This window comes from Linepithema humile, chromosome 3, assembly GCF_040581485.1.
Source record: "Linepithema humile isolate Giens D197 chromosome 3, Lhum_UNIL_v1.0, whole genome shotgun sequence".
NCBI classification, from domain to species: Eukaryota; Metazoa; Arthropoda; class Insecta; order Hymenoptera; family Formicidae; genus Linepithema; species Linepithema humile.
In genome coordinates, this window is record NC_090130.1 from 22,830,917 (window position 1) to 22,852,871 (window position 21,955).

At 36.6% G+C, this 21,955-nt stretch overlaps 1 protein-coding gene and 1 long non-coding RNA gene across 3 annotated transcripts in view; one reads left to right on the forward strand and one right to left on the reverse strand.

Annotated features, from left to right (window-relative positions):
- Positions 1–802: 802 nt before the first annotated feature.
- Positions 803–20,977, reverse strand: LOC105668718 (dynein axonemal intermediate chain 3-like). Of its 2 annotated transcripts, none has more exons than XM_067352036.1 (14): positions 20,513–20,977; positions 19,466–19,659; positions 18,264–18,695; positions 16,540–16,860; positions 16,115–16,363; positions 13,653–13,811; positions 10,461–10,792; positions 8,357–8,676; positions 7,898–8,126; positions 6,749–7,049; positions 6,040–6,222; positions 5,448–5,801; positions 4,769–5,027; positions 803–3,744 (listed from the first exon to the last, which is right to left on the reverse strand). In XM_067352036.1, exons 1-14 carry the CDS (start codon positions 20,691–20,693, stop codon positions 3,698–3,700), a joined length of 3,561 nt encoding a protein of 1,186 aa, XP_067208137.1. In that variant the 5' UTR covers positions 20,694–20,977; the 3' UTR covers positions 803–3,697. The 2 variants fall into 2 exon arrangements, with proteins under 2 accessions (XP_067208137.1, XP_067208138.1); XM_067352037.1 differs by lacking the exon at positions 803–3,744 and adding an exon at positions 4,391–4,668.
- Positions 18,977–21,955, forward strand: part of LOC136998814 (uncharacterized) — a 53,324-nt gene continuing 50,345 nt past the window's right edge. The window contains exon 1 of the long non-coding RNA XR_010889354.1: positions 18,977–19,040. This is a non-coding gene — a long non-coding RNA (uncharacterized lncRNA). The remainder of the gene's footprint in view (positions 19,041–21,955) is intronic.

The window sequence follows — 21,955 nt, forward strand, 5'->3', positions numbered from 1 at the left end:
GCCCCGGCGGGATAATTGTGTTCGGAAGTGTCTGTCAATATTTGAAACTTATATATTACGTGGAATAGAAAAGTACATGTTTCTCTTGCTGCGAGCGCGTGAAATTGGGATGCGCGGAGGAAGTTTACATCTTAACTCCGTAGAGGAGGACAGACGCAATTTTATATTCTTGCCCTGGTGCAAACATAGCGTTTACAGTTTTCATGCTGAGAATCTGTACAAAAAGATGTTGGCGTCAGGTCTCGAGAAGTTAGAATCCATTCCTGACGTGTCTGACGTATCTCTCTTTTTCGTTGCATGTAAATTTCCCTTTCCCTCCTGCGCTCTCTCGCCGTAAGCCACTTTTTCCTTCTCTTCTCGGGTTCTTTTGTATGTGTGTCGGTGAAGTAGAGAGGTGCCGGCGACGGTATACCTAGGAAGACGGGGGCGATTTGAAATTCAACGATGCCGGACGCGACGCGCGCCCCCACCGCTCGTCCTTCTTGTGTCGGACCGTTGTCCTGTTGCCGCAGCTGCAGGTACCAAAGCTATCGTGTGTCCCCGCGAGATGTACTATCCTTCCGCTTGGATTCCGCGGGACTGCCGTTACCGGAGTACGAATGTTACCATGTCGTTCTCGTGCGGATGTTTCGTGCACGCCGTTGAACGTGTTCCCGAGCGATTAAGTTTTAAGAGGGGCAGATATGTAGATGCTAATGAATTTACTAAACTTTGGTGCAATTGAAAGTTGCAATATGGATTTAATTTTAAAAAAAGTAAAAAATTAGGAGATTATTAATCGTAAAAATATTATGCTGATCCTTCAATTCATAAGAATTTTTTGTTTTTCGGTGTCGTCGGTATCAATGTTCATCATTTATAGATCCAATTTCGTTGCGGAAAATATCGAGAATGTCACGTGCGGTAAAATGAATTGCGGAAGCGCGACGTATAACACTTTTTTCGTCATTATAACAGACCAAAGAAGAATTCTTCTCCTCAACTTTGAGTTTTATTACATTAGCAATGCAATGCCGATCGGGTGCAACGGCATAGATGGTCTTCTGTGATATCGTATCGTCCTATCTAACGTCCTTGGCACGAGTTACCGTGCAAACGAGATTAAGGATAACGAGGATGAGAGTAAGAATGGTAAAGGGACGCACGAGGTCGAGAGGATGAAAGATAGGAGGAAAGAGATGGAAGCGGTTCTCTCTTCGGGCGGTACATCTTCAGTAGTTACTGAAGTTAATGGAAAGAAGTCGAGGCAGCTCCTTGCGCATTAACAATTCGAAAGGTTCTCCTCCTACTTCTTCTCCGCCTTTTCTCGTCAAAGTCGCGTACCGCTCGCCGTAAAATCCCCATTCGAAATGTAGAAAGGCAATCGTGATGGTACACTTTGCACCTCACCCCGGTTTTGCGCCGTTTCGCGTTTCGTTAGCGCCGTAATGGCTGATGAATAATCCCCGGCAAATGAATTAAGAAAAAAGATGTCGCCGAGCGAATGCGGCCTCCCTCTCCTCATCGCGGGCGGCTTTTTTCCTCCTCGAGTTATAAATTTCCGAGCTACGCCGGTTAATAGAGACAATGAGAAAATGAGGTGGCCCGCTATCGCTGAAATATCGCTCGCCACTTTCGTAAACCCGAGATTCATCTTGTTTAAATGTGGGAGCGTAAACAATCTTTATCACGTTTGAAATTAATTAGGTTACAAAAATCGGCGCTGTATGACACTTACACAGTGGAACGCGATATTTGCAGCTGTGAGTTGTAATAAATTCATTGTTTGAAATTGTTATTTGCTCGAGCGAATCGACAGAATAGCATTTCAATCAATTTTGCGAATCTGATATTGCAAGCAACAATTTGTGATTTTTTTACAAAACGTCCTTTATTTTCGTTCATCACCTATTAGTATTGCATGTAATTTTCTTAGTACAATTGCTCACATTTTACGCGACTGTAAAAATATGTCATCTTTTTTTGCAACATTATATAATATTCATCGATCTTCTATCGACAGTGTGTGTCATTTCTGACGATATATATAACTAGTCGAATTTTTACGTGTATCAATAATTCATATTACAGATGGTTATTTAGAACAGTATGTAACATGTTTATAATTTATTTCAGTGACAAAATCGCGTTGTGTTGTCAACTGTAAAATAAAATGTATAGATTGTATTTAAAAGCGTTACGGAAATCTGCGGTCAAAAGGGAAGAACCAAGCTTTTAACCTTTTCCATGGTCGATTGCGCAGAGAAGTGAAACGACGCAATTGCTTCTCATCCCTCTTCATTAATTCATCTTGTAGGCCGGTACATAGAGCTCTAAGGGTTAATTGCCGTACGATACGTGTGAAATGTTAATGACCCATGCGAGGTGACGACGACACCTGGGTTAATGCCGCGCTATAATCTACCAGTGCCGTGCCGTGTAGAAATGTTCAAGTCAAGCTAAGTTTCAGATAGCTCGCTAATTCACAGCTAATTTGCTGTGTTCAATCAAGGTAAATTAATATAAAATAGTATTTTTTGTAGTTATATAATATTTCTATAGAAAATTTTTTTTATTGTCGCACATGTTGTGCAAATTAATAATCAAAATATTGATAAAAGATTGGAAAAATCGGTGCAGTGTATCGGTGCAGTATGGAACGATCAATGATGCCACTTTTTCTCTCATGCTTTTTTTCCTCTTACGTCTCGTATTGCCGAGTGTCGTTAAAAATTGATCTGCGAAGTAAATGCTGGACGAAGTGAACAGAACGGTCGACGGTTTTTATACCGGATTTTGGTATCAGGCAAATCCCAGCTGCGTCAATAATCGACGCGCCCATCGTTCACCGTAGCAATTTTACGAGCCTCGTTATCACTCGCGTGGACCGACGCGACGGTATCACCGAAAAGCCTCTCCTCTCACGTGCTCCAATCCATGGACAGCTGTGGTTTCGAGCCGAGACTAATTCATGGATTCGAGAGAGATTAATTGGCAGAGAATTAAAAGTGCCGCGCCATCGCGCTGTCGACGTCAATATTACGGTGCGACGAAAGAAAGCGTCTTTTTTTCACGTTCATTGCCGCACTCGTTTTTAAGCATTAAAGGGGAGTGATTCATGCAGTCATTAGTGCAAAAAATACCGAATATTTCTAAAATAAGGATATCAAAAAAACTCTTTTGCATTTTTCCGTTTCGTGTAAAAATATAAAATATTGTGATTTGCGTTCCAAAATCGATTGCAATATACGTTTATTTTTGGAACAGATTCCATACTTGATAGTAGTCGAATCCTGATTCTCAGACAATATTCGAGTATTGTCAGCATCTCCACCTATATTCAAACTCTACCTAAATCTGTGGCAGTATTATTCGTGTCAAAAGAGTGAACATCGTAGTAAATTAAATCAGAGAAATGTGTTATTCCGAGGAAGTAAAGGCAAGTAAACTCGCTGTACAAGTTGCACCGGTGGCCTCGGTTCCTCGCAGATCCGTTTACGACAGGAAAGAATGACAAAGGAAAAGCGGGGCACGACGGATAAGCGGAGGAGAGCACAGCTAGTTTGAAATTTCAAATTCATTTACGGTCCCGCTGCCGAGTTTTAATCCGTTTTAATTATGAAAAATCGTCGAGTACTGCCAACCTACCTACCTACCTATCCTTCCTTCTCTTTCTAGACATTCCTTTACGTCATTTTATCGTCGAAAGTGAGGATCGTCAGTCTTTCTTAGCTGCCACATCTTCCTTTTTTATCCACGTGATATCTAATTATCGTAATTACTTCAAAAGTATTAATTACTGTGTATGACGATTAGAAGATTGCACATAAAATGAAAAGATATGAAAGATGTGCGATTATATATATACAAATACACAATTAAATATTAAATTATTGCAATTACATGCATTTATAATTTTTACTTTAAATCGGCTTAAGATTGCTGATATAAAATTGAATTTCCATGTGCAACAATCTAATACAACGCTTGTGGACGTTGACAAAAATATTCCACCTCTATTTCTTCCAGACGTTCCATTTCCTTTACTGTCATGTATTTCTCCTGTTTATCGACATATTCAATTACCGTGATGACGTGCACATTATGTTCTATGACATCCGGAGGTATATAAAAATACACATTCGTCGTTCTCGCGATAAGAATATTGATTTAAATATTTCATTTCCTCTTTATAGTAGTTTTATAAAATTCGATTCGATTATTAAAGTACGCGAAATTTTGTTACGCGAACTCCTGGCTTTATTTATTCTAAAGATTAATGCAACTGCACAAATGGTGATTAAATAAATTAAATAGATTAAAAGAAACCTACAAATAAGCTTATGCGACACCGCAAAGTCGCGTTTTCTTTAGTGATGGTATAGTTATATTAAAACCACGTGCACACATCTACATTACCGCAAATGTAATCAAAGTAATAAATGTAATTTTAGAATCAAAGGCAGAGTGTACAAAGAAATGGTCATAACACTGTTAAAATATGTCATACATTATCAGCGGAATTACGAATAACGCCACAGAATTGTGATACATCATACGTAATTATATAAACTTGATTAAGAATTATTATTGCAATAAATCGAAAATATGCTTAATTATCAGCATTGAAACTTGTTATCTTGCTAATCCGCATATTAAATTAATCTTCCGTACTGCCTTTTCACGAACCTAACAAGCGAAGAATGTTCGTATTGTATAAATGTAAGTTAAAAAGAACATACCTGAGAAACAGAAGAACATAAGTCCAAAATGTAAAATGGAAATGTACCTCCGTGTAGGTCTTGTATCGCGTTGCTGGCAAGACGTGATGCATCGTTCGCTACACCGTCCACTTTACACATCTTCTTTGGCCTGTTTAACTTCGTAAGTTCGATGTCCATCGATCTTCTCCTCGACTTTCCTTCCGCTAGTATCTTACGCCAGTCGAACGTGCGTTCGAAAGACGTGCTCTTTAATTTGGCCAAAGCTTCAGCTTGTACTTCCAGAAAATTGTATATAATTTCTTCTTCCGGATCAGCAAAAATGTCCTTTTCAACAGAAGAAACAAGAAAAAATTAGAATATAACATTGTTGCATTCATTGGTATTTACAAATACACGTAAATTAAATATCTTTACATACATATATTATATAATTTGGAGGGAATCATATATTTAGAAACAATATATTTAACGTTTCTATATAGAAATAGCTAAGCAATACGTGTACAAGATCAAAATGTTGTTTTTGGAGTATTTGTTGGAGCAAATAAATATACGAGCCTCTCTTTAAAAAAAACCATCTTTTGATGCAATATGATAGTTCACAAAATCTCATGGCGACAAGCGTATTATAAAATCGATATTTTATAACGTACATTTTATTTAAGAGTATTATGTACGTAATTCAATTTTGCATTAATTATTTGCGAAAGATTTCCGTAAGATTAATTGATTTCCTCGACGTACTTCTTTTCGAGAAGCGATTTCCTCCTTAATGAACTCGTCGATCGTTAAGCGTCTATCGGCCGCAGAGACTGGCAAAGGGGGCAACAAAGTTTCTCTACGCTGCTCCTGATACTGCTCCGGGAAGAGGAACACGACGGTTTCCTCAAAGATTCTGTCCTGCAGGTTCAGGATCTCGCGTATCTTGCGCTTCTTTGTCCTCGCCTCCTGTCGCAATCTGAGAACGGGCGCGCGTTGTCTCTCAAGAATGTCTTTTCTCAGTCCTTTTTTCTCCAGAATCAGTCGTTGCATGCGCTTTACTTCCATTGACATCCATCGTTCCTTGGCTTCCTCGAGGAATTGCCAGGGTTTCCGACGCTGTGTATCACGGAATTAATTCAATGAAGGGATATCAATTTCTTTCCTCACTCGTAAGTAATGCCTGACTGATTGGCACCGGAAAAATTATTATTACCGAGATATTATTCGTTTAACTATAAACGTTAGATTGGAACGTGATTATCCAGTAACGCGGATTGCTTTTCAAAGCGCGCTATGAATAGAATAAAAAATTCATTGAATTATTTATCAATGTGGAATGTAAAATTGCTCGTACTGCGATCGATTTCGCAGGTACAATCGCGCGAGCTTCTACTTCGACCATTTCGACTTTAATCTTTTCCTCAGCCTCCAGACGCTTTTTTTGCTTTTTCATTTCTTCGCCCAGCTTTTTCTTTATCTCGATATCCTGGGGATTTGTTTCGCGCCACGTTTCTTGCCAGGTTTTAAACTCTGTTATCTGATCAAATACGAAAATAGAAAATCATAGATGAATAAAGAAATTTTACAGCCGTTGGCGATAAAATTTACGGTGAATCACTATAAACATATCAAAACAAAAAGAAAAATCTTTTTTTTTATTAACATGGCTCTCAATAAGATCCAGTAGATTTTCGTCTTATAGAAATAAAGTTTTATGAAGCGTAACGAAGATCTATGTACTATTTAAAACACTCTCTTTCGTGCATCGTGTTAAATGCATTGACAAATATTACGTATATGTCGTCGTTTGTAATAAATAAAAAAATGATTAATTGTAACATTTTTACAACATTTACAGTAACACATTAATTATGTCTAATGATTAATTGGACATAATTAATTAGATCAATTATCAACTTTATTATTCCTGTTGTTCAAATGCAATTTCCTTCCTTTCCGTCCGATAAAATTATATTTGTCTTTTGAAAAATAAGTTTCGAGTTGCTTCGCTTGAACATCTAATCGATATCACTCGCTGTCGCGTCTCTTTTTATGACTCTTACTCTTTTAACCTGTCGATCGACGAACTTTTTCATCCACTCAACGTCGCTCATGTCATATGTCAGCAAGGTACCTGGCGCTATGAACATTCTTAGAGAGCCAGTGAAGTCACAAAATCCGACACATTGCGGCTCCAGCGGCAACTTGTGCGTATAAATGCCTGTAATTATCTGTCCGGACACGCTTTGCGTGAAATTCGGCTCGTAGCTTTTGACTCCGAGATCCCAAATTTCTGCGGTGCCGTCCATTCGTCCTAAGATCAAAACGGTTGGACGGAAAATACCCCACGAACACGCCGTATATCTGTATTTTATAAAATGTAGGAGTGAAAATAAATCGTATCAACGATGGTCAGCACTAATATAAAATTTTATATAAAATATATTTATATAAAATTCAATTTCTGTGGCAATTTTAGACAAAAAGATTCATTTGTAAATTTTCACATATCTGTAGAAAATCTGTAAAAATCCAATAAAATATATATAGAGTTAATAACGTCACATGTGTCTGTTGAATGTTTGAATCGTTAGAGTATCAGCTCGACAACGATTGATAATGACTCTCGCGGCGATGCGACCGCGCACGGCCATACATTCAAAATAGCTTTCATTAACACCGTAGTAACAGTACGCGAGCGTTGTAACTGTAAGTTATGATCGTATTGTCATGCAGATCATACTGTGAAAGTTCGGCTCTCGCTGTCGAAAACTATGCGCGGAGCGTGAAACGCGAGAACGAACGTCGGTGCTTGTGCCGAGCAATACGAAACACTATCGTCGCAATTACATGCTGTGCATTGCGGCAATTTATCGCGCGGGGTTGCCCCGTTATTTTTATTGCGAATGAAACCCATGCGCGTGCTGCTGCGCTTATGTATATTCATGACCATGTTTCGTTAACTCCCGCGGTATTGACGTTTCTCCTGGAAGAGTAATTTCTCCGCGCGCGCAATTCTCGCGATCTCCCGTCCGTAGTTATTTCATCGCGTAATTCCGTCTCTCTCTCCCTCGCTTTTTGTTTCCTCGCATTTTCTCACTTTGTACGTGCAAATCACTTAGCGTCCGGCGATTCAAACGTTTGCTTTGACGCGCGAAAGCGGAAACTCAGTTTGCTTTAGTCGGACGATACTCGGAAAGTTTTTCGCTCACCCGACATTGGACTTCTTCCAAACGAGCGGTTCGCCGAAATCATCTCGCCACACGGCGAAGATCTTGCCGCCCACTGTGACCACTACTTGATGGTAATAATTGGATCTGACCGAATACGTCACAGGTCCGTCGTGCATCCTCTTCATCCAAAGCCATCGCGCCGTTTCGCGATTCACGCTCACGTCGGTGGCGAATTCGTAGCCAGTCCACGTTATGCAACCAAAATCACCTGTTGCCGTCGTTTACACTTTAATCTACTTTACGCCGTTGATATTAAATTAGATCAATCTTATTTAGGAGATTAGAGTTTAATTAATTGTGTGTATGTGTATTTAACGGCATTTGAATTGCATTATACTAATAAATTCGGGAATTATTATCGCGTTTCTCTCTGTGCACGCATCGCAACCGGAAATCGAAATCGCTGTATCTACGAGAAGATTATGCAAGGTCGTTTACCTTCGACGGTGCCGACGAGCATCTTCGGCTCCATAACGTAGTCCGGTTTCTCGATTATGGATTTGTAGTACTTTCTAATTGTGATGTCGTCCCTTACCGGGAATGATTCGACTTGTTCCTTACGAAATTTGGGGGTGTACATGCTGAGCGTCGTTATCACGACCTGCCGGCTCACGTCCGGATATTGAACCACGAGGATATAATCAGGCTTTAATACGCGATCGAGGATCTTAAAGGATGACTCGGGTTGCACGGTATCCAAGTGTTTTCTTTTCTTTCGCTTGCTGACTTCTCGAATATCCTTCTTCGAAGGTCGCGATCTTTTAAGACATCGTTTTCCATTAGAAATAAAATACGTCTCAACGTTATCTCACTTCAGGTAACGTTAAAATGCGAATGAGCTATTAAATTCTTAATGCGTACTTTACACAATGCTTTTATCGATTTAATCATCTATTGTAATTAATAGATAAAATTTTAATAGCCGATAAGCTATAGTCATAATCCATTATATATAAGATTGTCCTCTATTCGAATAGAAATTTATCTCTTCCGATGCAATTTATACCTTTTCGTCAGTAAACGGCAGAATAGAATGTAACCTCGTAAATATCATACCAATTTCATGCTAAGCGAGGAAACAATTCACTAGTGTGCGAACATCTGCATAGCCATTGTGGCACGATCGAAATGAAGAGCGACTCTCCCTCGCACCTCACTGGCTGTGCACAGAGAGATCGACGATGCTGAGGAGGTTGGTAGTTGGCAGGTCCTAAGGACTACTCCGATTGGTAAGGGATGCGGGAAGGGTTAGAAGCGAGGACTGAATACCGATCAACGATTATAGAGGGATGGTCTATCCATTTTCGGACCATATAAACGCCAACTTCGGAGAATCCAAGAGCGGCGGAGAGTCAAGTCGGCAGGACCATTACGGTTCCACAGATCGGGGGAGTTTCTCGAGAAGGATGAGGGCAGAGATGGGAGGAAAGCGGAAAGCGGGTCGACGTCTCGCGTCCGGAGAGAAGGACTCGAAAGGCAAGTCAAACGGCGCGACGGAGGCGGTGTTCGCTCTTTAACGTTTAGCTTGCGACAAGTTTCGCGCCCGTGGAACATTCGAAGTCGCTAACTTCCAGTCTCGGGAGATATGGACGGCTTCGGACCAGCCTTTCTCGTGGTTGCCAATTGCTGGTTCAGATCTCTCGAAGTCGCACCCATCATTTATCTGCCGTTCTAGTTCCGTTCTTGCATTTTTAAAGAAAATTCTATGGTATTTTGTCGAACGACAATACCAAACATTACAGAAATAAAAAATAAATTTTTGAACAGCAAATATATTGAATATTCTAATATCTTCATTTTTACAACAACGGACAAGTTTGCGATGTCCGATAATTTATAGAAAAATTTCGACGATTTTCATGTGACTTCGAGTATGGCACGTTTTAATTTTTAATATACAATTTTTAATTAATAGAACTATTCGAGAAACACACAGTATTAATATAATATCGTTCTTAATATTTGCATAGATGTCAATATTTTTAAAATTCTGATGAATATGGACGATAATATCTTTAATCATTTCATAAATAAAGATATATTAAAATGTATTTCATATAGCAATTAAAAGTAATACATAAAGTTTTTATATGCATGAGATCTTTTCTCGTTTAAAGGTTTAAAAAGTCTTCCTTAAATATTCTATAAACTTTCAAGTAGAAGAAGCTACCATATTGGTGGCGGAGAGCCATTTGCTCGATCTTTATTACAAAAACGTAGACTGCATTTACAGGAAATGTGTTTCGTGATATATTTTCTCAATTACTTGTGCATTGCGCTACAAGACATAAGTGCCAGCATTTAAAGTGCACTTAGCTCATATTTATTACATAAAAACTGTTCACTTTAGTTATTTTTAATCATTTTACTATACACTACTCTTAAATTAAAAAGATATTTTCTTCATAAATAGAAGAAAGAAAAGAGAAAATATTCAGACTAATTTAAAATTGTAAAAATATATTTACGACACCAAAAGAAATATATATTAACTAATAAATTTATTAAATTGTGAATAGACCATCTAGAATAAAATACTTACTTGAGATCCCAGAAAGCAATAGTGCCATCTTGACTGCCGGTTACGAATTGCCAAGTTAGATCGTCCAAGGGCGCGTCTTCTGGTAAGGATGTGATCTGACCGTTTTTGTCGACCTTATGATGCGAGGGCACCCAGATTATCTGGGTGATGCCCGCCTTCTGGCTGTACTTCAGCGAGGACATCGCTGCCGGACTGATCAACGACGTCTCCGTCGTCTCGTGCATCCATGTCATCAAGCTCCTCATCGCGATGCTGTACTTCGCTTGGGCAGCTGTTTGCGCTACCACCACTTCCAACTGCTCGATTTTGCCGGGAATGTGCCAGATGGCGATCTACAACAACGGTACGGATGTATTTTACCGCCATCCACTTGTTCCCCTCATCTTGTATCACCCTAGACTTTTGAGTTTCACGATCGTAGCTTGTAACGTAATGTTTTCCTATACATCGGTACGATGACCGCGTGTAGGAAAAACATTTTATCACAAGTTGTGCGACTGTTTTCTTATTCAAAATTTGCTAAGTCAAACTTGTAAAAAGTATCAAATGATCAGAACAATTTCTGTCATTTTCAATATTAAAAAACATTTAAAAAATTGAAAATATAAACTTAATATGTGTACTGACAACACTGAATGTAACATTTCTTGTTAATAAAAGTTAGTAGAAAAGTTAATGGAAATGTTTGTCAATAAGTAGGAAAAATGCAAATACTAAGAAATTTAATGGTTATGTGATTAAACTTTGCATAATTATTTCGTTGGTTTCCCACATTGTGATTTATATAAAAAAATATCGAGTGGTTCTAATTCAATTGATTCAATGCTTTTTAGTAGAGTTTAATTATTTTGCACACCACAAAATTTATAATGTCGTTAATACCTGTATCGCATATAGGTTATAAATATCAGTTTACCTGTAAATTGCAGTCGCAATGAGCTGATTAACATATCAAGACGATCGCTCATCGTTAGATTCGGCATTTTTGATGCTCGTTTGTTTACGAAGTTCCCGAGATGGGATGAACAAAATCACAATAAAAACGAGAAATAAACACGACGCGATTCAATTACACATCACTACATATCGAATTCTTCACGCGATTTATTCAACTTTGTGCTGACAATGAGAGTGACAAGTAGTGTCAATCCGGAATTTGTTACATAACCTATTTAATTTTGTATGTTTACTCAACGTGAAAACATTTTTTAGCGATACAAGATGTTATTTTTTTGTAATTCCTTCTGTGATATTTTCACAAATATCTCAATGAGTCGTTGCGACGTTAAGAAATTTTTTGCGTTGCACGAAATTAACTATGCTCAAACATTCTGCCAATCTAACTTAAATTACTATAAATAGTAATTTCTTATGTCGCGTAAACGCGAGGGGTCAGGCGAGTCGCGTGACGAGCCGCTCAGTTCGCGTCGCAGATCATTGGTGTGTAGTTGAATCGTGAATCTGCGTCGTGTTTTCGTACCTTTTTGTTCGTTTCAAGAGAATTTTGCGCTCAAATTGATATCAGAACTATTGAATCTAGCGATCGTCTTGGTATATTAATTAGCTCAATTGGGTTTGGCGACTGTAATTTATAGGTAAGCTGATATTTTTAACTGATATGCAACATTTCACTTTCCGCCAATTTGGCATCTTTAGAAACGATCTGTTTTATAATACATGCGTTTCATGAAATTTGTAGTTCGTAGACCAATCTCGAGTGGTTTTATTTTTTATTATAATCTGATTCTTTCAATGATATTAATATTTTCATGAACATCTCAATAAAACGTTTTACTTCGCAAGGTCATACGAAGTTAAGCGCGCGTAAATATTCTGCCAGTGTAGCGTTCCTAAATAACATATTTTTTGTGTCATATAAGGGTATATCTAGATAAACTTGTATCTGCGTATGCGCATACGCATTGTCTGGATATACTCTAAACACGCGAAGTCGAGCGAATTGCGCAACGAATTTGAAATTACTCACGTTCGCGCTTTGTCGCGCTTGTAGTTTGCATTGCGGATCGTTAGGGTGTTGTCTAGTTTCCGGTTTTTTGTCTGTTTGGAGAGAAATAGTTTAAGAACAGATGAATATCAGAAATACCATAGCTATCACATTTATCGATGGGCGATTATCTTGGTATGTTAATTAGTTTATTGCGACTGCAATTTACAGGCTAATATTTCTAACCTGCGGAGCAATTTCAACAAAGTGTTGCATCGCTAAGAATTTTTTTTATCGTTCTCGAATGCACGAAGTTAGGCGCGCGTAAATGTTTCGTCAGTTGGTGTTGTTCGTAAAGAATTATTTCGTATTGTATATATATGCACATACAAATGCACGAAGTCGGATAAGTCGTGTGACGATATTGAAACTGTCGAAATTTTATAGGTTATGAGTACACCGCTGAATTGCGATCGTATTGCGTTTTCATTTTTTATTCATTTTAGGTAAAGTTTATGTAAAAAATAAATGTCGAATCTAATGACAGGCTATTGTTTTAATATTATTAATTTTTGCGAAAACGTGACTAATACGTCTCTTGGTATCAATAACCAATGTACGCTTATGTTTACTTTCTTTATTTTTGTTAGTGTTTCGGCGTGTCATCTAATACGCGTATTTTTACATATTTTGCAGCTCGTCTGATCAAGTAGAATCGAGAGAATCAGCTAGGGATCGTCGCTACGGATTAATATGGACAAGTGATCCCGTATGCATGCGATATTCACGTTACGGTTGTTGTTGGCGCTTGCTGTGTCGACCTGCGTCACTCGAATTTTCACGTTGGCCGAAAGCGCGTTGCGCGTGACAAAGCGAGAGTGCCGAATAGATCTCTGTGCGATCGTGATGTGTTTTTCGATATTCGTGATTGATATCGATCGCGCTACGTCGTTCAAAGAATTTGTTTACGAATGCACGCGTTTCGCGTTATTCGGGAGTGTACCGAGCAACATTGAGAGATCACAGTACTGAATTAATGGAGGGAGAAGATCACTGCTCATCAATGATGTTGAGGTAAGTGTTAAAAAAAAAGTGTTTACTATTAAATTATCAAATTTTTGTTATCAAATTTTTCTCTATTTTTGAGTTTTTAAAATAACTATATTCTCAGATAAAAAACAAGAATGAGGATATATAAAAAATATTATATTTGTCAATATATGTGTGTATAAGTATTTGTAAATTACCTGGCCATTTATACATCCACCTATAATGATACTGCCATCGAGAGGGCAAACAGAAATAGATGTAACTTCTCGCGGACATTCGAGAATCAATTTAGGTGATAAACAGTCAGTGAAGGACCATATTAGTACTCGGTTGCTTCTTTCACAAGCTAAGAATACCTATACATAAAAACACATTATTTTGAATAAATTACATTTTTATATTTAATTAAAATAAAAAATTTTTTTCTACATAAATAATTTTGTTTTAAAAATTTAGTCAATTCAGACAGATTTTACGGGCAAAATGCATATGATAAATATATTCAAGAATTAATATGACCCCTGTCGAGCTGGCCCCCCCCCCCACCTCTCACAAATAAAAAAACCAATAGCGCAAAATTATAAGCTATTTATGAGCTTTCATATTCCGCAAATTAAAATTTTTGAGCTCGACACGCTGAGCATAAATTTAATGTTTTTCGTAAGGGGGCTGAGTCCATATCGACTCAGCCCCCTCCTCCCACCGCTTAAAAATAAAAATATTGGATCAATCTTTGCGGTAGAATTAAGAGCTATTTATGAGCTTTTGAACTGATATAGTTTCGATTTTTAAGCTCACCCCTTTAGTCCTCAAACAACCCTTAATTGATGGAACTCAAGAGAGAAGTATTAGAAAAAGAAAAAATACATTATATTTCAAACGTGGTATAAAATTCCAAGAATAAACCTTTAAAATATGCGCATTTTGATTATTGAGTTGCAACTCCTTTACAAAAAAACCACCTTTCATCTTACCTCTGTAAAGTTGGCCCCCCATTTTTCAAAATTGAAAAAAATGATTAGAGTTCTGGATGCCCCTCGAGGAGTTCTAGAGTTCTCAGACCATTTTAGAAAGAGTTCTGCCATTTAAAGTAAAAAAAACACCATTTGAAAAATCGGGGGGCTAACTTCACGACACCCCCCATTATGTAAAAAATCCAAATTTTTTTATAGTTCTGAGTAGATTTCAAATAGTTTTATAGTTCTAGATAAGTTTTAAAAATAATTCTGCTTAAAATACTACGTAAATTACATTTGAAATTCTCGACTCAGAAAACGAAAAATAGCGAGAACTCATTCAATTTTGATTTTAGCGTTTCGAGCCTTAAGGATAATCGTTAGAACTCGTGAGGGGCTAGAACTCTTCAGAGGGCGTCCAGAACTCTCAACAGAACTGCCGGTTACCGAGAAAAATTTTTGTTAAAAATTTTTCTAATTAGAAAAAATTTTTCTCGGCAGTTCTGTTGAGAGTTCTGGACGCCCTCTGAAGAGTTCTAGCGATAATTATTAACACTCGAAGCGCTCAGAGGTAAAATATAAAAGTTCTTGATGATTAAAGTTTCGGATTCAAAAAATTTCTAATTGTAAGTCCTACAGGTATAAAAATTTTCACGGTAACCGGCAGTTCTGTTGAGAGCTCTAGACGCCCCTCGAAGAGTTCTAGCGATAATTATTAACACTTGAAGCGCTCAAAGGTGAAATAAAAAAGTTCTCGATGGTTGAAGTTTCGGATTCAAAAAATTTCTAAGTCCTACAGGGAAAAAAATTTTTTCTCGGTAATCGGCAGTTTTGTTGTGAGTTCTGTATAACCCCTCACGAGTTCTAACGATTATCCTTAAGGCTCGAAACGCTACAATCAAAATTGAACGAGTTTTCGATATTTTTTGTTTTCTAAGTCGAGAATTTCAAATTTAATTTACGTAGTATTTCGAGCAGAACTATTTTTGAAACTTATTTAGAACTATAGAACTATTTGAAATCTACTCAGAACTATAAAAAAATTTGGATTTTTTACATAATGGGGGGCGCCGTGAAGTTAGCCCCCTGATTTTTCAAATGGTGTTTTCTTTACTTTAAATGGCAGAACTCTTTCTAAAATGGTCTGGGAACTCTAGAACTTCTCGAGAGGCATCCAGAACTCATCAATCATTTTTTTCAATTTTGAAAAATGGGGGGCCAACTTTACAGAGGTAAGATGAAAGGTGGTTTTTTTGTAAAGGAGTTGCAACTCAATAATCAAAATGCGCATATTTTAAAGGTTTATTCTTGGAATTTTATACCACGTTTGAAATATAATGTATTTTTTCTTTTTCTAGTACTTCTCTCTTGAGTTCCATCAATTAAGGGTTGTTTGAGGACTAAGGGGGTGAGCTTAAAAATCGAAACTATATCAGTTCAAAAGCTCATAAATAGCTCTTAATTCTACCGCAAAGATTGATCCAATATTTTTATTTTTAAGCGGGGGGAAGGGAGGCTGAGTCGATATCGACTCAGCCATCTCACGAAAAACATTAAATTCATGCTCAGCGTGACGAGCTCAAAAATTTTAATTTGCGGTATATGAAAGCTCATAAATAGCTTATAATTTTGCGCTATTGGTTTTTTTATTTGTGCAAGGTGGGGGGGCCAGCTCGACAGGGGTATTAAAACAATTGATAAACCTCGTCGTAAGTTTTGGGACCTATCAGATGCTCGGCCTTAGCATGTTGTGTATAAGTAGTTACTGCTACTCCAGACCAGAACGGATGCCAGCAGAGATCATTGATAACTTTGTCTACAATCACTTTTCCGTCGTAGTAATTTTGATGTTCTTTGTAACTTAATGACACTGGTGCCTGTGTATCTTTTTCGTTGCGTACCAAATTTGCAAAATCATTCGTGTATATATCCCACGTAGAGTTCATTAAAAGCTGAATATAAAAAAAGATAATAGACAAAAATTAGAGAGATAAATGCTATTTATTGTAAGCTTTCAACTTTAATCCTAAATATTTTGATAATTAACCTTTCAATTAAATTACGTTGCGATAAAGTTATTATTGTGCCATTTGAGGCATTATAAAATAAACAAAAATTGCAACATTACTTGATCGCACATCTCGCCAGTGTAACGGTCTAGGAAATCCTTCAAGTTATCTATCTTTTCCTCAGTGTAAGTAGACAAATCGACTGTCTTGTATTCGTATAGATATTGGAACCAGGAATTGGCGGGTATCGATGGCGCCGTTTGCGCCTCGTTGTGTCGAACACTCGGCGTCACTTGTGTAGATCTGCTTACCAATTTACGTCGTATATTCTCAAATATTTGTTGGTACGGCAGCAGCTCCATGTATCCGTCTCTCTGATCGTCCGCCTTCCTATCTGTTAGATTTATCGGCGCGTTCAGCAAATCCGCGGTAGATATCGCCTGATTGTAATTAAATATAAAAGATATCAATTGTTCGATGCATCAATCGGCGGTTAACCATATGATTTACGCAGCGCACCTTACAGTTATAATTAAATAATTGCTAATATCACAGGATTTATTAACTACTTCTTGCCCGATCGAAATTAGGATAAAGTGATTAATAAATAATTTATTACAATTTGTAAATGCTGTTGCGACATTATTGTCGATTTACTGAGGCAGTATTTATAGATGGGATTAGTAGAAATTTACGATAATCACTTTAATACCGCGGCTTGGAATTAACGAACGCGAGCTATCAATATCCACACTCTGCACACGCGCGAGTCATGCATTAGTTAATGTGCGCTATTGGAACGTATAGAAATTTGTAAAAATCATCAAAATGCTATGAATATCAGCCGGTCAAACGGCCGATATGAATATGAACTCTATCAAATAGAAACACTGGATATGCAAATTGATTGATTGAATGATCGAAACATTGACAGAATAAAAAGTCACGAATTATTTGACGAAAGCTGTATTATTTAAAATAATTAAAATCTAGTCAATGCGATGTGTGTCATGTTACTTGTATCGAAATGCAATATATTCGATAAATTAACGATAGAAAATTATTTTTCAATTTTTTAATTAATTTTTTAATTTAATAAGATTTTGTTATGTAAAAAATTTCTTACAAGAGTATTACTTTGATACACTTATTTAATAATTTTTGACAGCAATCTAAATTTAATTGTTATTAGTTTAAAATGATTATTAATATTCTAAAAATAATATTGAAAATTAATTGGAAGATTTATAAATATATTATATATTTGGTTGCCAATCTATTTAAAACTATGCTTGAATCACTAATTGTTGCGAGCTGTCAATTGATTGTTATCTGAAACTAGACTGGCTGATTGCCACTTTGCCTGCATGTGTCGTGATACCCTAGTGTTACGAAAGGAGAGGATAGAATGTTTTTGGATTCCCGCCATTCTGTCTGCACGTGTTGATACTCCCGTGTTTCGATAAAGAAAAGGATGAGATAAGCTGTTTTTGGAGCTGAAAAGATTGAATTTCTAATATATAAATAATAAATTTGGAACAGGAATGTATAAATCTGAGAAAAGCTCCGTATTTATCTATTTAATGGTTTTGTCTCTTCATATACAGTATTTTTGAAATTAATCTTTTGTGATAGTTTATTTTATTAAACTTTTCAATTATTTGTTAAAATATATTATGCTATTTAGCTTAGCGCAGTTAAAAAATAATATTTTGTATCAATTTTATTTTGCAGAAAGTAGTAAATTGACTAAACTATGATTTTTTAATGTTATGAAACCGCGACTATATGATTCTTTAATAACGGCAAAACCAAAATTATGATTTTTTAATGTTATGCAAACCTCAATTTCAAACAGTGGCCTTGTATTCTGAACGACTTCGATGTCGATTTCGGCACTGCTTCCCAAGTCATGCCATTGACCAAGAGGTTTATAGATCGCATTTTTCACACGGTTCGCGTGATCTTCTCTTTCCGTTTCTATACGTTTCACAATAGCATCTCTGCTTTCCTCGTTGACAACAATGTAGAATTGACCCTTCTCGGATAGGGATGGTGCGTAACCGATGAGAATATTCGTGTTGGGAAATTCGTAAATTTCGTCCTTCACCGGTAGAAAATCGCTGCTCTCAGCGTGTAGATCTATATTATCCTCGATGATATCCTTTTTGACGTATATCCACGGAAATTCTGTCGTGACGTTTTCGTCGATGACGCAGCCGATGATTTTTTGCGTCAGGGGGGATAAATCAATTCTCACTAATCCCGACATTCCCTGAGATCAAAATTTATAAATATTTATTGCTAATATTGCTGCTATATTATAGTTTTGTTTTGCTACAATTTAAATGTATTTATGTTTTACAGATAAACTTTTGTGCTACATGGTGCTAGTGAATATTTGTTCCGCCATAATTTCGCAATGTGATAAAACGCGTATCGGGAGTGCGGGAGTGCGGGAGTGCCGTTTAATGTGAGTCGCGCGATTTTCGTATTCGGGCACGCACGTGAGCAAAACGTGCGCCGCGACGCGTGTGAGTGTTAGTGTAAATGCCTCGAAGGATCGCTGAGAGGAGGAGGAGGCCTAGGAGGCATCGGGCGACGTCGGAGCAACAGTGCGGTAAGTAATTTATAAAAAAATACGATAAATATAATTTAATTTTAATTTAACATAATTGATTAAAGAAATTTATGATGGAAGAAACTCTAAAAAAGAATCTATTTTCTACAACAAAAAATAATTTGATATCTTTACTATTCATTTAGTTTTAATAACTTTATCTCTGTCACATTAATGACATTTACTATGACTTCGATTTTTTTATTTAAACTGACTTTGTTTCCAAAATTAAACAATCATATATATTATTTATGTGCAAATAATATTTTGTCGAGAACTAGTAACGATAAGAAAAAGAGAAGAGAGAGAATCTTCTTATTCATGTATAATTCTGTAGAACTCTATGTTTGACATAACAATTCAATAAAGACGAAATTTCGGAATTTCGGAAATAGAATAAACTACTGTGACGCGGAGATATTCACCATTGACACAGAATATCGAATTTTCCTTGGCGGTTCCGTGGTTATCTGCGTCGTGTTAAGTTTCAAAATGTCGTTCACTGACGGCCCAGAAGAGTCGTAAGACGCGAGATCATAGATACTTTTCCGTCTTTCCGACGGATCATCCATTTCTATGCGAACTTTCCTTTTTGCCTCTTCCTCCCAATCTTGTATGGCTGAAAAAATAAAGAAACAAGATTGAATAATTCAATAATTTTTTAACAACGAATTTATGACAAATATAACCAACTTTAATTCTCTTTACAAATTGTATAGATAAATAATATAGTTCTATTCATTAAATAAATCAATTATATCGTGTAATAGAATTTGAAGAACAGCCTGACTGTCAAAGCTTAAAATGGCAGATCAGTTACAATAATAAAGATATTTGGTCATTCCATTTTAGCAAGTTATTTAAATACACACCAGTTGACGCGTATTTATCGGATTCGCATGATTCACATTTAAATAAACTAAAATCAATAATCTCTTTCATTATCTCGACCAACTCGTTGCTTTAAATCGCGTCATTCATATTTGAACATATTTACAGTCGACTAAGTTTACGTTTCATTGTTAACACAGTGCGTACTTCCACCCGACACGCGTATCCGATACGCATCATCGATCTTCGTTCAGTACATAATTTTAACCCATTCGTTACAAAGTTCCAATATTGGTACATTCGACATTATCGACGTTCTTCCTCGTAATGCAGCGCGTTGTACACTTTAACAGCATATTTCCATTAAAGAATATTTGCTTTTGAATAAATATATCAAAACATGTTTATTACAAATTCTAAAAATACTTTGCGATGCTTTTTATTCTTTATATTTAGCTTCCTTTGAAATGTTGAAAAAATATTGCAAATGGAAATGAATAAATTAATGTTTAAAATGTGATCATTCTGAGAGAAAGGAAAGAGAAAAAGATATTGTTAGTAATATTATGCATATTATGCATAAAATATTTCTTTTCCTAATTATTATTATATACCAAAATGTCTCACCAATTATAACCTACCTGATTTTTCTTCAAGTTCTCCTGTTTCTTCATCATAAGATTCTTTGTCTTTCGAGCCGTAAGATTGTTCTACTCTAAAAACATCATCCTCATATTTGTATTGCCTCTCGATTTCATCTTCTTGAACCTTCTTGTCTTCCGGTATTCTCTTCCCGTTCGCTTCGCGTACTTTTTCGTCCATGATGTAAACTGCCCGCTCGATTATTTTATGTTTCCAAGACTCCGTTGATGAATTCTGCACGATCGACGTGCGAAGTGCAGCCACGTATATTCTAACGCGTGTATGAATCGATACGACGTGCGGCGAATGTAACTCGAATGCGATATGAAACGAAAGACTGAAAGGATCTTCATATCCGATCTGCAAAACGAGCGAATCGGTTCAAAGTACTAATGTAACAATTTTTTAAATTCAAATTATATAACATCGGTAACGCGGCTGACGATACACGTTGAGTCTAGTTAACGAAATTTTGAGTCGAGTACATTTGCAGTTTGATTGAACATTGAAATCTCGGGTTTCATCGTCGGGGACGTCCGTCCACCGTGTAACGCGAAGTGGATGGATGTTTCGGAATATCAATTTTTCCCTCGGAATACGTGCGAACGCAAGCGACGAGGGCAATTTAATTGTTTTTACATCAGGCGAATGAAACGGGTCGCCCGTGCACTTAACCCATTTCGCAAACTCGATATACCACAGGCATTGTCAGCGCTAACGGAACGTTTTGTAATCCAATGAGTAATTTAATTGCACAGCGACCAATTCGTCGCTTAAATGTGATATATCGCCAATTGATAATATGGATTGAACGATATACCTATTTATAAATATTACAAAATATTTGTTAACCCAGTAACGGAGATAAAATAGATAAAAAAGGGACACTAAATAAAAAACGCATCTTTCGTGATTATCATTATGCGAATTATTATTCTTCATTATGAATATTCATCATATATTTTTCAAATGCGATGTTTTTTAATAAATGTGAGTAATTGCAAAGAAATAAAATTTTCTTTACAATTATTTGAATAAAACATGATGCAATTGTAGCGCTGGACTGGCTCGCATAGTATTCTGGGATTCTAATTAAAAGGTTTCCATCGGACAGCTGTTGAAATGCAATTACACCCGGTATGAAATATTATTTGTTTGTCAAAGCAAACTTTTAGTCGTCAAATACAATAAATTGTTACAGTGATATAAATGTTATACAATACCGTTAATACAATCTTATATAACGGAATTTAACAGTAGCTTTACCCAAATGAAAAATAGTATAATTAGCATTAATTTATAACTTGCAATGTTTCTGTAGAGAAACTTTCATCAATAATATTGGCGGGTCTTGCGTTTATTGCGAAGATATTATAAAGCCACGTTAAATTTTCCGTTTAGAAAAATTTATGACTTATCCTTTACCGTATGTCAGAAAGATA